The sequence below is a fragment of the Dysidea avara genome, chromosome 3 (genome assembly GCF_963678975.1).
Source record: "Dysidea avara chromosome 3, odDysAvar1.4, whole genome shotgun sequence".
Classification (NCBI taxonomy): domain Eukaryota; kingdom Metazoa; phylum Porifera; class Demospongiae; order Dictyoceratida; family Dysideidae; genus Dysidea; species Dysidea avara.
This window is the reverse complement of record NC_089274.1, coordinates 47,079,639-47,094,628: the sequence shown is the minus strand read 5'-3', so window position 1 is coordinate 47,094,628 and position 14,990 is coordinate 47,079,639. Positions and strand designations below refer to the sequence as shown.

Here is a 14,990-nt window from a genome sequence, read left to right as displayed (position 1 = left end):
TGCATTATTAAGCAAGGTTGTACTTGAGGATTGAGTAATTGTGTTGCTGCCAGAACCAGATGCTGAGGTTTGGGTAGACTGTTGATTGCTGTCTCCTTCAAGGATTTTTGAAGATAGTGCAGCTATTTGTTCTTTTAGTTGGGAAATTTCGTTGTTGTAGTGCAATTGCAAGCATGACATACAATAAAACGGATTCTCGGACTCGCTTGCTGATTCATATGCGCTCTTTGAAATTCCCGCACATCTACGATGGTACCAGGCTTCATACTGACCCTCACAAAAGATAGGTTCATCTCTGGGTGTGTCGTCCGTTGATTCTTTTATGACCTCCTCACATATGGGGCAGTGCACAGGTTCCTCAGTGCCGTTTTCTTCACCGTCTTCTGGCTCAGATCTTGGGTAAGGTTTTCCTTTAGTACGAGCCTTTTGACGGGTTGTTTTACGTCCTGGGTTTTAGGCATAGCTAGATAGAAATTGTGACTGGTTTTTGGAACAACGATCCAAATCGCACATTAGAAGTTTCGAGATAAGCGGTTTTAAAGAATTCAAGCCAGCATAACTCTCCAAGGATAGCAAGCAGGCGTATGAAATTTACACAAAAGATGCATCGATCTATTACCTTTCAGGCCACTTCCAGTACTTGTAGCTGCTTGTAGAGTTTCCCGCCAAATAAGATAGAAAATCTGAGCAGTTGGACAAGCGAAGTAGTATCACGAGTGCTCAGAAAGGGGTGGAGGGTGGGGTGGCGGGGTAGGCAAGGGTTAGACCTCAAAATGGAGGCAGACCACGATTGGAGTCCAGAGACAAGATTACAGGGCTGTGCTGGCTCCTTAGTGGCTGATATGCAGCAAAATCCACAGAAAAATGTCTGGCCAACATTACCAGGCTGTCCACCAGTAAACCACTGGTTCTTGCCAAGCCAGGTCCTTCACAAGGCCTAAAACCGCCACTCGAGCTCTACACACCACCCAGAACAGACATCTGTTGAAACCAGCCTCGAGTAGTTTGAGTGGTACTGAGTGTCAAAACTACTAGTACAATAGTGTAGCTATCCACTGGAGGTGTTAGTTTGATTTTGCCTGGTGTGCGATTTGGATCGGTTTTGTAAAATCTGGTCACAATTCGTCACTACACTTCCCACAATTTTTTTAAATAGAGCATTCAGCTACGTTTATAACTTACTCTATTATAAATTATATTACATTGCAAGTTATTCTGTAGGGAATTCAGCTACAAACAGTTAATCTGATGGACAATTCAGCTACAGGCAAGTCACCCTGTAGAGAGTTTACCTACGTAGAAACAAGTCACCCTGTAGAAAGATCAGCTAGAAGAAGTCACCTTGTAGAGAGTTCAGCTACAAAGAAACCATCATGTAGAGAGTTCAGCTGCAAACAAATCACCCTGTAGAGAGTTCAGCTACAAACAAATCACCCTATAGAGAGATCAGCTAGAAGAAGTCACCTTGTAGAGAGTTCAACTACAAAGAAACCACCATGTAGGGAGTTCAGCTGCAAGCAAATCACCCTGTGGAGAGTTCAGCTACAAACAAATCACCCTGTAGAGAGATCAGCTAGAAACAGGTCACCCTGTAGAGAGATCAGCAAGAAGAAGTTACTTGTAGAGAGTTCAGCTGCAAACAAATCACCCTGTAGAGAGTACAGCTGCAAACAAATCACCCTGTAGAGCGTTCAGCTATGAACAGATCACCCTGTGGAGAGCTCAGCTAGAAACAAGTCATCCTGTAGAGAGTTCAGCTACAAACAAATCATTACAATGAAAACATGCTGACACTGGTAACGATTGGTAGAAAGGGCATAAGGATTGAAAACTCATACATCAAAGTATGCATGCTGATACTCCCAAAACCATGAGCAGTGATATCCAAACAAGCACCATCACCTACAACAACACTATGATAAGACAGATTCTCCCAGTCAAGGTTGAAAGCCAGGCTCAATACGAACATCATGACAGGTCTTCTTCAACAAACAAGTGATGGCATAATGAATTTCATTATGATGGACAATAAAGAATCACGTAGGGTATGTCCATATGAGAGAAAACCATCATGACGGTTATGATGAGAAAGTATGCAAAACAAAACAAATGGTATGTAAACTCTCAGACAAACATGTGACCACATACCATTTTCAGAAGATCTGGGTAAGAATATTCTAACACAAATAGCAGTACTTACACGTGCAGTCATGCAAAAAGGCTTTGCTGGTACTCATATTTGCCATGTAAACTAGCTATCAATAGCAATATTGGTTCTCAGAGCATTCGTGCCGATTACCAATATGGTAGAAATTGCCATATTGGCAGCCGATCCGATCACCGATCTGATTATCAGTACATCTCTACTGTGTAGATCAGATAGCTGTTAAACTTTAAGAATAAAGAACTGCACCACGGGAAAGCTGAACTGATAATCTGTGTATAGTAGCCATCTTGGAAAACTAATCAAAACATGGAATAGTCTGGACAAGGGAGCATGTATTAAAATATTTGTGGTGCCTAATTGTCTGGGTTGTATATTAGAGACAACACCACCATAGGTAACCAGGTATTGCCGTGCCTTATATTTCTTTTTTCTCTAAAAATCATATGAATCATGCAGTAGCTACACATGTAGTTCTATTTGATCTACATTTTACAGAATATACAATAATCGGATCAGTATAATCGGTATCGATTCTTTTAGGTACAGATTAATTGGATATCAGTACAACTGAAAAATCCTTACCGGTACACCTCTACTACACAGTAGGCTAGTTGTGGGCATGGCAAGGAAAATAATGTTAATTACAGAAACTAATTAAACTACAAAACTAATGTTAATTACAAAACCAATATTAAAAACAGTCAGGGTCTACAAATTATTCTTTACAGGTCGTGCTAGTGGTACTAGTCTTATTCTGCTTCTGTCTGGAAGAGTATATGAATTGATATATAGTATGCAACTTGCTGCATTGGTCATGTTTCACTTTGCTTGGAGCTTCGCTTGTTCTGAAATGCATACCACAATTGTTATAGAAGTGTGTGTCAGTGCACCTAGCATTAGACTACAGGCAGTTGCTCCCAGGCAAAGATATCATTTGTGGAAGCAGTTTGAGTTGGCATCTCACGACAAATCCACCTGTTACCAGTTATACTAGCACTCAATAAGAGGTTTAGTATACTAGTAATGTTAATAGTGATAGGAGAAGCAGAAAAATGGAGTATGGCTTTATAATTTCAAATCATGTGATGACCAAGCTAATTTGGGTGTGCATAATAGAACTGGATCACCCAAATTCCTCACCAACAATTCACCTCTTATCAGGAAATTAGTATGTATACAAAGATTATTTGTCAGTAGTATCAACTTGAAGACTGTTACTGTAGTGTGTTCGTAAGCTGAGGTGGTAAAAAAACATTAAAATCATGTGATTTATAGTGGGAATTATGAAACCGTTGCTACATGTAACCAGTAGTGGTTGCACTTGTTTATTGATGGTGTGCACTTTTTATGTTCTTGGCAGCGTGACTCACTACCATGAATCTTGATACTGTGTGTCTTGATAACAATGTTGTGATATTTGGATGCATTATGATAATATCAAAAACCTGTACTGTGTTTAGTTAGGTTCTTCTCTAAAATGAATGGTATCCTCTGAAATACTGTTGTCAAAAACCACCCTAGAAATATCATATGTAATGAAAATCACCTTTACGGAATAGTCTTAGTGTGGTTGTTCATCTCACTTTCTATTTTATAAATGAAAATTCCAGCTTAATAGTAAAGGTTTGTAATTTTATAGATCTACCAATGAAAATTCTAGAACATTCTAAATGGTAATATTTGATAAGTTCCAAACATGTACTTCAATCATGACTCATAGAAAGGCAAACTCACCTGTGGCATGTACCTTTCTAGTTCCAACAAGTGTCTACCTTTTGTGCTTTGCATTTGCTTTCATCTTCGATTGCATATAGATTTCTTCTTCTCCATGCAAGGAAACCACACCAAGGTGTCAATTTTCTGTATCAGTACTTTCCTTAGAGGAGTATGTTTAGATGCTACCAAACTATTTGAAGCACTCATGTTACTATAAGGGGCTACATATACCTTTAGTTACACTTATAAAACTGTTGCATGACTACACCCTTCACTAAACAATCAAAACATGTTGCTATTCCCTTAATGAGGATCCCACATGACCATGCCTCTTAATGATCTAGCCACAATCTGCTGCAGTTTTGCTGTAGAAAATATGACATGGCACCAACACCCCTTAATGTGTACTGGTATTCTCAAATAAAGCAGTGAGATTGAGATACTCTAACCACATGTGTATACCATAGCTACGTTGTAACAAAAAGTTAACAAACTAGTGCAATTTATTTTAAAATGAGGTAGGGTTCTAGTGATAAAAAGTAGTGAAACAAGACTGATGGTGGCTATTACAACATAACTATGTGGAAAAATACCTACCTTGTCATTGAACAGATCCCAATGTAGGGATTTTCCCACATAGCTATGCTGTAATAGCTATCATCATTCATATATCGTTTCACTACTTTTTATTGCTGGAACCCTACTTGATTTTATATTATAGCACTAGTGATAATTGTAATATTATGTGGGGCACACATCTGGTTTCCTGAAATTGCTTTCCAAAAAGTGTGTGTGTTAGATCTGTCAGTTTAAGAATTAAAGAGAACACCTTCACAAAAGAAGACTATACATTATCGGACTTGTATGCACCCTGCTACTAAGGTGTCCCACCATATGATTTATCTAGTGAATGGATCAGCTGTATAGATGTTAGTATTATGAGAGACTGGGACTAACTGGTAGACAGATCATCAGTTAGTTAAAGGTCTAAGGTTCCATGTACATGTGCTGACGGTGCTTGGAGTAAGTGTCTTTTTCTGTTTACAAACTGGTACAGCCTAGTAAGGGGAATGCTTATGTGAAGTGTTTGGAGATTATTGTCCTACATGATAGGCTGAGAAGCAAAGACAACTACAGTGGATTGAGAATAATATGGAAAATTTTACAACCTGTGATTGAAGCAAAGAATGCAGCACATGATAGAATGCTAGGTTCCAACTTAACCAGAGCATGAAGGGCATTTAGACAGACACAATGGAAAATTAAGAAAGCAGTTGATAGAACAAGATTTATTACGAGCATGCATAAGGAGGCAGAGGAGGCTATTAAAGATGTAAGGACCCATTGAGAGTGTATATCACAACAGACTCTTGCTGGTCATAGACTATCTATATACCTAGAGCAGTGAAGGAGGATAGAAAATTGACAGACAGGCCATCTGAGGTGTTGCAATGATGGCATCAACACTTGTAATCTACTGAGCCTACAGAGTAGTTTTGATGAAATGATCCAGCAGATGCCCTTACCATGAATTTGATGGACCTCCCATCCATCGAAGAATTAAAGGTGGCATTGTCGTGGTTAAGAGGTGTAAAGCTGGTGGAAAGACTGGTATACTCTTCCAGCGTGTGATGGTCCCATGTTATGGGGCAAGCTGCTACAGTTGATTCAAAACATTTGGAGGGATAATGAAGTAGTAGCAGACTGGAAGGATGCCAGTGTTAAAGAAGGGAGATCTGCAGAGCTGTGATAACTGGTGTGGCATTAGCTTGTTGGATGTAGTCAGTAAACTGTTTGTCTGACTTATCTATAGGAAAGACTTTAGTGCATTGCAGAGTGATTGGTGGTGAATTGTCTGAATCGTTTGGAATAAGGAAGTAATGCAGTAGTGTCTATCTGCGTAGAGGACTAATTGTGTTTAAATTGGTATTGATGTACGTACCATCTCACCCTAGAAGGAAGTTAGTATTGTTCGTCATGTAGATAAAATTAGATTGCCAAAAATAATGTTCTTTGGTGAGATGAAGAAGAAAAGACCTGCAAATGAACCAAGAAAACATTAGAGAGATCTTGTCTCTAATGAATTTAATTTGAGTGATAGATGGTTTGAACTGAGCCAGAATAGGGACTGTTGGTACCAGTGATGTTAGGAGGGTACATCCAAACTGCCACCATTTGGAGAAATTGCCAACAATAAAATTGAAGGTGGAAATTTCACATGTCATTGTGGGAAACTTTCCATAGGGCTGGAGACCATAGGAGACATAAAATGTTCTGCTTCTTCTTGTTGAGTTAGAGTATGGATGTAGCATCTCTCTACAGAGTTCTGAATGGCCTTCTCATTGGATATGTACGTTTAATGATCAAAAAACAAGATAGCAAGCCTTATAAGGTACCAGAGATCGAAAATAGCCTAGTGGCATTGTCTAGAGAATGTGTGTAAGAAAACACTACTGACAAACTATAAATAATAATAGTTGAGAAAATACTTCTGTGCACAATTTGTGGCTTGTTTGAGTTGCGCTTCCTTAACAGTGCATGCAAAAATATAAATGTAGTGAATTACGAATTGAAATAATTAGATAGCTGTATGTATTTTTACAAAACAGAAGCTAATTAGCTAAAATAATATAACTAACACAATTGATTAATTTCCCACTAAGGAATGGTATGAACTAGGTTCCTAACATTCACCATGCAAAATCTCTATGTTTTAAACATGATGTGTAGCAACACAGAGGTTAATAAGTTGATGTTGTGCTGCTACTTCTAAAAACTGTCATTGACTACATTGTTTATATGTTACAAATTATGACCAGGAGCAAATCAAGGGGAATAGTTCAATGGGTTGTATGGAACCACTTTTTATTTAATAGCACTTAATGAGCTAATTGTTCTTGCATTTAAAATCAATTTATCAATATTATGAAAAGACTTCCTGTGTTACACAATACTCATTTTACTTCTCTTTGCTGCAATATCACTGAAATTGCTGTGCCAGCACCTTCATGTGCAATAAGCACCTCTAAAAATAATTATTATTTTATGATTTAAAGCTGTTACAGTGGCTTCCAAAGGCTTCAGTTGTGTTTCTAAAGTCAAAAGTGGTAAGATGTAACAGTGAAACATTGCTGGGGGAATTACAACTTGGTAGCTAGACTGGATTTACTATTCCTGGTGCTCCAGAGTGGAACCTTCCCTTTAAAAGTCTGGATCCACCTCTGATGACTGCTTAAACTTAGTAGTTATAATTAAAATTGTGTAGTCAATAATTAAGTTGTTGCACTATAAGTGGTGTGGTATAGCTGCCATTAAGGCAACCAATGTGCAGTTGCATTGGAAACTGCTCTAAGACAAAAACCTTAAAATGGGGAATCTCTAATAGAGCAATAAGATTTAGTGCAACAGTCTATCGCACACTAGTCATGTAGCCACAATATTAGTAGTGTTATATCATTTGTGCATACTTTCTGTTGTTTACTGATTCATTGTCCTATACCTACAGTTCATTGTTCTCTGCCAACATATGGAACGCTTCATTGTCCAAATGAAACTACTACTGGTGTGTTTGAGGACACTTGTACATTTTCCTGCAATGGAGGGTATGAATTACAAGGACCTAATAATGGGACTTGTTTAGCTGATCAAAGTTGGAGTGGAGGAGATCCAATATGTATAGTATTAAATTGTTCCACATCACCACCTCTTGATAACTCACAACTACAGTTACCATGTGACACACAGTACCAGTCAACATGTACTACTGTCTGTGTTGATGGCTACACTGGAGGAGGAGGATCCTACACATGTGATGTGACTGATGTGGCTATTAATAGTGTAGGATGGAGGGGTACTACATCTTGTCAGAGAGGTAGGCATTCCATCTCCCACTTTTGTTAACTAACTTTTATTCCTATATTAGTGAATTGCTCTGCATTAAATAATTCAATCGATGGAATAATCACTTGTTCACTGGGAGATGATGGAGTTCCTTCCTATGAAGACACTTGTAGTTTCACATGTAACACTGGTTATGAGGTAACTGGTAGTGACACTAGTACCTGTCAAAGTGATGGGAAATGGAGCGATAGTGATGATGTGTGTAGAAGAGGTGATAGATTTTAGACAAGTGCATGTTGTAGTTTTACTGTAACCTTAATTAATGCATATAGTGTCTTGTCCATCACTTACTAATCCTAATAATGGAATGACCACTTGTTCACTGGGAGATGATGGAGTTCCTTCCTACGAAGACACTTGTAGTTTCACATGTAACACTGGTTATGAGCTAACTGGTAGTGACACTAGGACCTGTCAGAGTAATGGGAGCTGGAGTGGTACTGATAATGTTTGTAGAAGAGGTAGATGAACTGTTTTGTTAAAAAGACATGATTGCATGTATACTGTTTACCAGTTCCCTGTCCATCACTTACTGATCCTAATAATGGAATGATCACTTGTTCACTGGGAGATGATGGAGTTCCTTCCTATGAAGACACTTGTAGTTTCACATGTAACACTGGTTATGAGCTAACTGGTAGTGACACTAGGACCTGTCAGAGTAATGGGAGCTGGAGTGGTAGTGATGATGTGTGTAGAAGAGGTATCATGCTATAAGCAATTTATGTGCTGTACTTGTGTAAAATCTAGTTATATATTTAGTCCATTGTCTACTACTGATTGATCCAGCTGCATTAGGTTTTCATATTTGTGCAACAGTTCTTCCTTTATAGTATTTAATGGTGTGATTAGCTAATATGTATTTCCTTTCAGTGTCTTACTCGTATGCTACAATAAATTAGCATGTACATATATAAGGAATGATATATATTTCAAATGTACCACTTTCACACCTCAGATCAAAGGAAAACCAGTGCGTATATATCACATATTGCACTGACTCAAAATGTTAATGAGATATACGCACTGCTACCAGTGCATACGTATATCTCGTTAAGGCAGTGCGTATATCTCGTTAGCTAGAGACATTGCACACCTAATAGGAGTGCACACTATATCCAGAAATCATTGATGTTATACTGTTATCCTCGTCTCTTATATAGGGAATCAAGCAAGAATTTTACCAAAAAACCTGTGATTGTGGGATTCAATTTTAATACATCAACAGTTTTTTTTTTTAACTTGTATATGTAGTAATTAAAAAACAGTAGTCTCTTAAAATTACTATTTTAGCAAAAGTAAAATCAAACTACTGTTTGATGTATTAAAATTGAATCCCACAATCACAGCTTGTTTGGCAAAATTCAATCTCACAATCACAGCTTACTTGGTTCCCTATATATAAGAGAAGGGCATAACAACTAAAGATTTTTCCAATTAGGTAAGTCTGCATGCTAAAAGTAGAACATATTAGTTATACCACAAGCACTCTTGCCCGTAGTATAACTATTACATATTTTTCCATAGCTATTCTTGTATTTTCAGTGCTTGGGTGAAGTTGAATACCAACCTGACACTGTGAGATACTTAGGGGTACATTAAGAATTTCCATTGTGAAATTCTAAGTGATTATAATTGCTACACTACACATAATTGTAATCATTCTTCCAAGCTTCATAATCAGCTTCAAGATTGCATCATTTGTTGCCTTGTATTTACATTACTTGAGATGTTTTATGGACTAAGACCATTTATCAATGTCCTTGAACTAACTGGTAAATTGCAAACACATTTTTGTATCTTTAAATCTTTAATGTATGCAGCCAAAAAGGGAGTTCTTGGTTGACAACTGCATGTGGATGACTGTTCTATTAGAATAATCACTATTTACGGGTTGGTATATTTGAATAATTTTCCATCTGTATTAGTATTGGTCAAAATTATGACTTTTGTTATGTGCCCATTACATGGTGGATTAGTAATTTAGAAGCCCAAAGACTCACATTTTTGGTAGTGTGCAAAATAAGGAATTTCTCTTGGAACCCTTCTTGAGTATGTTTCTGCTTATCTTGATTAGTGAATTACACACCCATGTGCTTCCATAGGGCTAGTTGTTTCTTACTGCACCATGTGAAATTTTAGTCACAGTTAAAATCTATCAGAGGTAAGAAATTCCACAGTCTTGGTAGTCTGCAAAAGTAGAAGTAGTTTGTTTTGGAGTATGGTGAATCCTTATCTATATCCACTGCATATGTGACTGGGTCTGGGAAAACCGGGTGATTTTTCACCATTAACACAAAGCTACATAAATAAAACATCAAATTTCATTACTTAGACGTAAGTGGTTTACTTTTACTGGCTGCTTTTCCCAAGCACAGTGGCAATCCATACAAGCGGTCTGGGGCACTAATGGAGCTCTGGCCAGCACAGCATCATGGTGTTGAATAAAGACTTGTGCTGTAAATGTGCTCTCATTTTACTCATTTGTGAGACCCATAACTTGTTGTTCCTCATTAAGATTTTTAAATGACCCCTGACCCTCTTCCAGGCCCTCGCCCCACCCCATTTGGAGATCACCTGATGCAGCCAACCTTAGTTTAAAACTATCTAAAATGGTGGGAAACATAGTTGCTGGCTGCTTGTACAGTGGATGCTTTGTAAGGTAAGGAAGTGTTATAAAACGTGTAAAAATTTGGTATGCGTAGCTTCAACCATTGGCAAGCTACAACACACTGAATACTTAAAACCAGCATTTCTTGATGCTTTTAAATAGGTGTTTTCCCAGACTGGTATATTCCTCCTTTGTTATTACATCTGAATTATCACATGAGGGGCCTTGGCATTTATACTGTTATAGTGTGGCTGTGTCTGTATGTCTGTGATGGTTTTGTCATCGGTCTATTGCATTTCACAAATTAGTTCTAGGAATACATTTACTGATTTGTTTTTATGGCATATATACAGCTGCAAGTAAAGATGAAACTGTTGTAACACCAGCGATTGTGGGAGCTGTAATAGCAATGTCCATTATACTTATCTTATCAGTTATCCTCTGTGTAATAATTGTGATAAAAAAGCGAAGACGACGATCATACAAATGTCATTACAATAATGAGAAAAATTTATGTAAGTTAAGAAATTACAAAAATGTTTACATGATTCAATGTATGTTTGTAGCACCAAATCAATATCCAGTTCTGATCAGTCAACTCAATGTTAAGAAGCGATCAACTATTCATCCTCCGGTATGTAATCAATTAAAGTGTATTATTGTATAATTGTTTTGAGGACAGGTTAGTATGGAAAACCCCAGCTATGCTGAAATATTGCCAGATAATAGTGTTGATCAAACTGATTATACATGTGCTCTGTATTCCACACCAGTACCCCATGCTGTGATGCACAAAGGTAAAAAGACGTCTTCTCGCATCTCTGTACAGCCTTATGAAGCTCCAGCTGACACCAAGTCAAATTGTTACATGAGTATTTCTAGTAACTATGCTGAGCCATTGTTTGATGATACAACTGATGACTACAGTGTTCCTAAAGATGTACTGAAGTCATTGAAAAAGCACCAGAGAAGTAAATATTCAATGCAGTTGTATATGAAACCTGCCAGGGAGTTGAAGGCTCTATTAGCTCAACTCAAGAAATGTGAAGTTAAATATATTAAACAGGATGACATAAGGTACGTACGTGTAACTAATTATTGCTTGGTTGACTTAATGTGTTACATGTAATGTACTTATCATATAGAATTGTAGCTATATTTAGGTGGCTACTAAATAATATTGTCTTTTTATAGACTAGTGAAGGAGCTTGGCAGTGGTGAGTTCGGATTGGTTAGTCTTGCAACATGGAAAGATAAATCAACACAATTACAAGTTGCCGTTAAAGTAATAAACTCAGAGGCCTCTGAAATAGAAAAGGTCAAGTTTCTTCAGGAGGCAGCCATCATGTGTCAGTTCTGTCATAGTAATGTGATTGGTCTTCTTGGGATTGTGATGGAAGAGTCATTAGCAATAGTCTTAGAATATGCCCTTAGAGGTGATCTGAAAACTGTTTTATTTGAGTTAAAGTCAAAGTAAGTTTTTATTCTATATACTGTGTGTATAGACACAGATTTTACTTATTTATTACAGGATTAATTTTGTTAATGTATTTTCTTGACTACATGTGTATGTATAGCCTTGCAGTGTTATGTACATAAATCTGCCTTACAAACAAGTGCATACTGTAGCTGCCTTGCCCTATACTATATAGTTATACAACGGGCACAAGTGCTCTGCCTGATATAAACGCATGAGCCTGAGGGCCGTTAGGCCCGAAGGTGAGTGCGTTTATACAGGCAGAGCACAAGTGCACGTTGAAAAAACTGTTATGTACCACTCACCTACTAGGTGGAAAGATCCAATGCTACAACTACATTTCTTTTATAAGGTAGAATGCCGATATTGATTGTGGCACTCTAAAACTAATGACATTTTTACATATCAAGCATGGCCTTGACCATACAATCACATGGCAACGCCACAATCGATTGTTATGGTGAGTATCAATTAGAATAATATTATTTTAAAAAGTGATTTGTTAAGGTGAAAGCTTTCACAAGTGTTTCAGCATGTTTTTGAAACCGGACCACACTAACATTACAGATAATATGAGTTAACCACTCTACAACAGAGCTTACCCCTTTAATATATGTATGTTGTTATTAAGCTTTAAACAACACGATAGCATTAAAACACTTGCAAATTCCCCAACTTGACTTTTTCCATGATATCCTTAGGACTCGTCCATTCATAATAACAAACTTAGCTACAACATTATGTGCTGCCTAGCCATATTCGAATCTTTCAGGCATGTATATAATAAGAAACCAGTGGTTACACCCATATTGGCGTGGGTGATTACTCACCTGGTGTAGGCTATTAGCCTGCAATGGAAGTGTTACGTCTTAGCTGTAATAATTATAGGCACTTGGGATTTGCCTGATGTGTATGCCCGCTTTGGGTATACATATCAGGCAAATCCTGCATGCCCATTATTCCATGTTAGAGGTATTAAATGCTGAAATGGTCTGTGTGTAATGTTAAAGTGTTGTGTTAACTGTATTGTCAAAGCAGGGGAAATTGCCAGCATGTGTTTATAGCTGACATCTGTGACACAATAGTTTGTTAGAGGATGGAAAAGTAGCAGATACACTGCCAACACTTTTTCTGAGTTTTGCAAGGCAAATTGCTGCTGGAATGAATTACTTATCAAATAAAAACTTTGTCCATCGAGATCTTGCTGCCAGAAATGTGCTAATCACCGAGGAACACATCTGTAAGGTAAGTACAATAATCTAAAATGATTGTGGTACTTTATGGGATGGAAAAGATTGCAGACTTTGGACTGGCAAGAGATTTGGAACAAGAAACTGTGTACATCACAACTGGTGGAAAAATACCAGTGAAATGGACTGCTCCTGAGGTATGTGCATCTTATTTAAATGTCATGTAATTTATAATTACGTAACAGTGTATACAGCTGTAATAACTGTAAAGCATTAAGGCAACAAACTCTCACAGTCAGAGTAATATGAAATTTATTTCAGAATGTTTGGTTGCATTGCTGCAATCATGCATATATTGTTTTGTGGTCAAGTCAGACTTCAACTATGTCAGATACAGTACTGTAACTGCAGCTTTAGTACTGTGAAATAATCACAATACAATGGCACTGTTGGAATAGTTGGTGCTGCATGACTTTTAGAGCTACAGAGAATCATTTTTGTCTTTGCTAGAGTACATAATCTCAATAGAAAGGAAGCCCTTAAGAACTAGAAAAATTTCTCAGAGGTCCCCACTATACCATACACTGCCACGTAATATGTGTAAAAGGAATTTCTTTCTTGGCATGTTCAGAACAATATCAATTAATAACTATGCAAATTTTGGGATGAAGTTTAACAGCAGAGGTGTGAAGTTTTAGTTACATTTTTCTGATCACCCTATATTTACAGGTCTTCTAACAGGTCCCTAGTGAGATAGAATATTACTGATCATTATAGTTTTAACTTTTAGTTTACAATTCTGTGCATGCGTGCATGAAGCATTCGTGTGTGCTCCCGCATGCATGCATGCATGCGTGTGTGTGTATGTACGTGTGTGTGCGTGTGCGTGTGCGTGTGCATGAGTATGTGCATGTGTGTGTTTGAAGCTAGCTATAAAAAAATCTATATCCATGAATTTTACATAAGATCCTCTTTTACAAATGCAGGCAATGCAATTCAGAAAATTTTCTACACTGAGTGATGTTTGGAGTTTTGGATGTGTCCTTTTTGAAATTTGGAGTCTGGGAAGCAGGCTGTATGAAAACATCAGCAGAGACGATGTAAGCAAAGTATAGATAGCTACTACACAAGAATTATGGGACCAAATATTCTGCTACTATATACTGTGGTACTACAATTTAATGTTTTGTGACAAAAATGTACTATTCCAATTCAAACAAATTAGAGCAATGATACAACAGCTAGTACATACATATACATACTTACACATCTTACACTATTATACTTACACTTTTGGAGTCTCTGCAGTTGGCAGTCAAATTCTTATATTTCTAGTATTCCTGTGTCCTGGTGCTATGCACACATTAGTGAGCAAATGAATGAGAAAGTGAGTTTTTATTATTTTTATTGGGCATAGTTATCAGCCATGTTTCATCTTATAAGTTATAACTTGCTGCATAGCTATTAACCTTCTCCAAAGCTAGCAGTTTGTTTTAAGTGGTTTTAATAGACACACTGCATAGCCCTATATACAAACAAGGAAGCCAGCATTTAGCTACAATAACAGATTTCCCAGACTGAAACTGCTTGTTAGATTAATAATACTGTAGGTACTGGTTGACAGTTGGCTGCTTATGCTACTAGCAATTAGGAAACACACTATACAGGTTAAATATCCCAGGAGTATATATAGGCCTGGTAAAACACTATGTATAGCTGACCCAAATTCTTTTCACCAACACTGTACCTCGCACTGTACTATATAGTGACTACTGTTGTAGTGACTGCAATACACAGACAGTCTAGTGTTTTGACTCAATGTACTTATGTACATGTCTGCAGGTTTTGAATAGAATTGTTGAAGGTTACAGACTTCCCCCACCTCCTGGATGTCCTAAACCAATATACAAATTGATGATTCGATGCTGG

General features: G+C 37.4%; 1 protein-coding gene across 1 annotated transcript in view; it reads left to right on the top strand.

Annotated features, from left to right (window-relative positions):
• LOC136251322 (uncharacterized) overlaps positions 1-14,990 on the top strand; it is a 28,523-nt gene that overhangs the window by 13,205 nt on the left and 328 nt on the right. Inside the window, exons 5-16 of the mRNA XM_066043758.1 lie at positions 7,389-7,754; positions 7,806-7,994; positions 8,056-8,244; positions 8,298-8,486; positions 10,748-10,909; positions 10,961-11,028; positions 11,077-11,471; positions 11,589-11,867; positions 12,957-13,116; positions 13,166-13,258; positions 14,048-14,161; positions 14,904-14,989. Of these exons, the coding sequence (XP_065899830.1) occupies positions 7,389-7,754; positions 7,806-7,994; positions 8,056-8,244; positions 8,298-8,486; positions 10,748-10,909; positions 10,961-11,028; positions 11,077-11,471; positions 11,589-11,867; positions 12,957-13,116; positions 13,166-13,258; positions 14,048-14,161; positions 14,904-14,989 (2,290 nt within the window). The remainder of the gene's footprint in view (positions 1-7,388; positions 7,755-7,805; positions 7,995-8,055; positions 8,245-8,297; positions 8,487-10,747; positions 10,910-10,960; positions 11,029-11,076; positions 11,472-11,588; positions 11,868-12,956; positions 13,117-13,165; positions 13,259-14,047; positions 14,162-14,903; position 14,990) is intronic.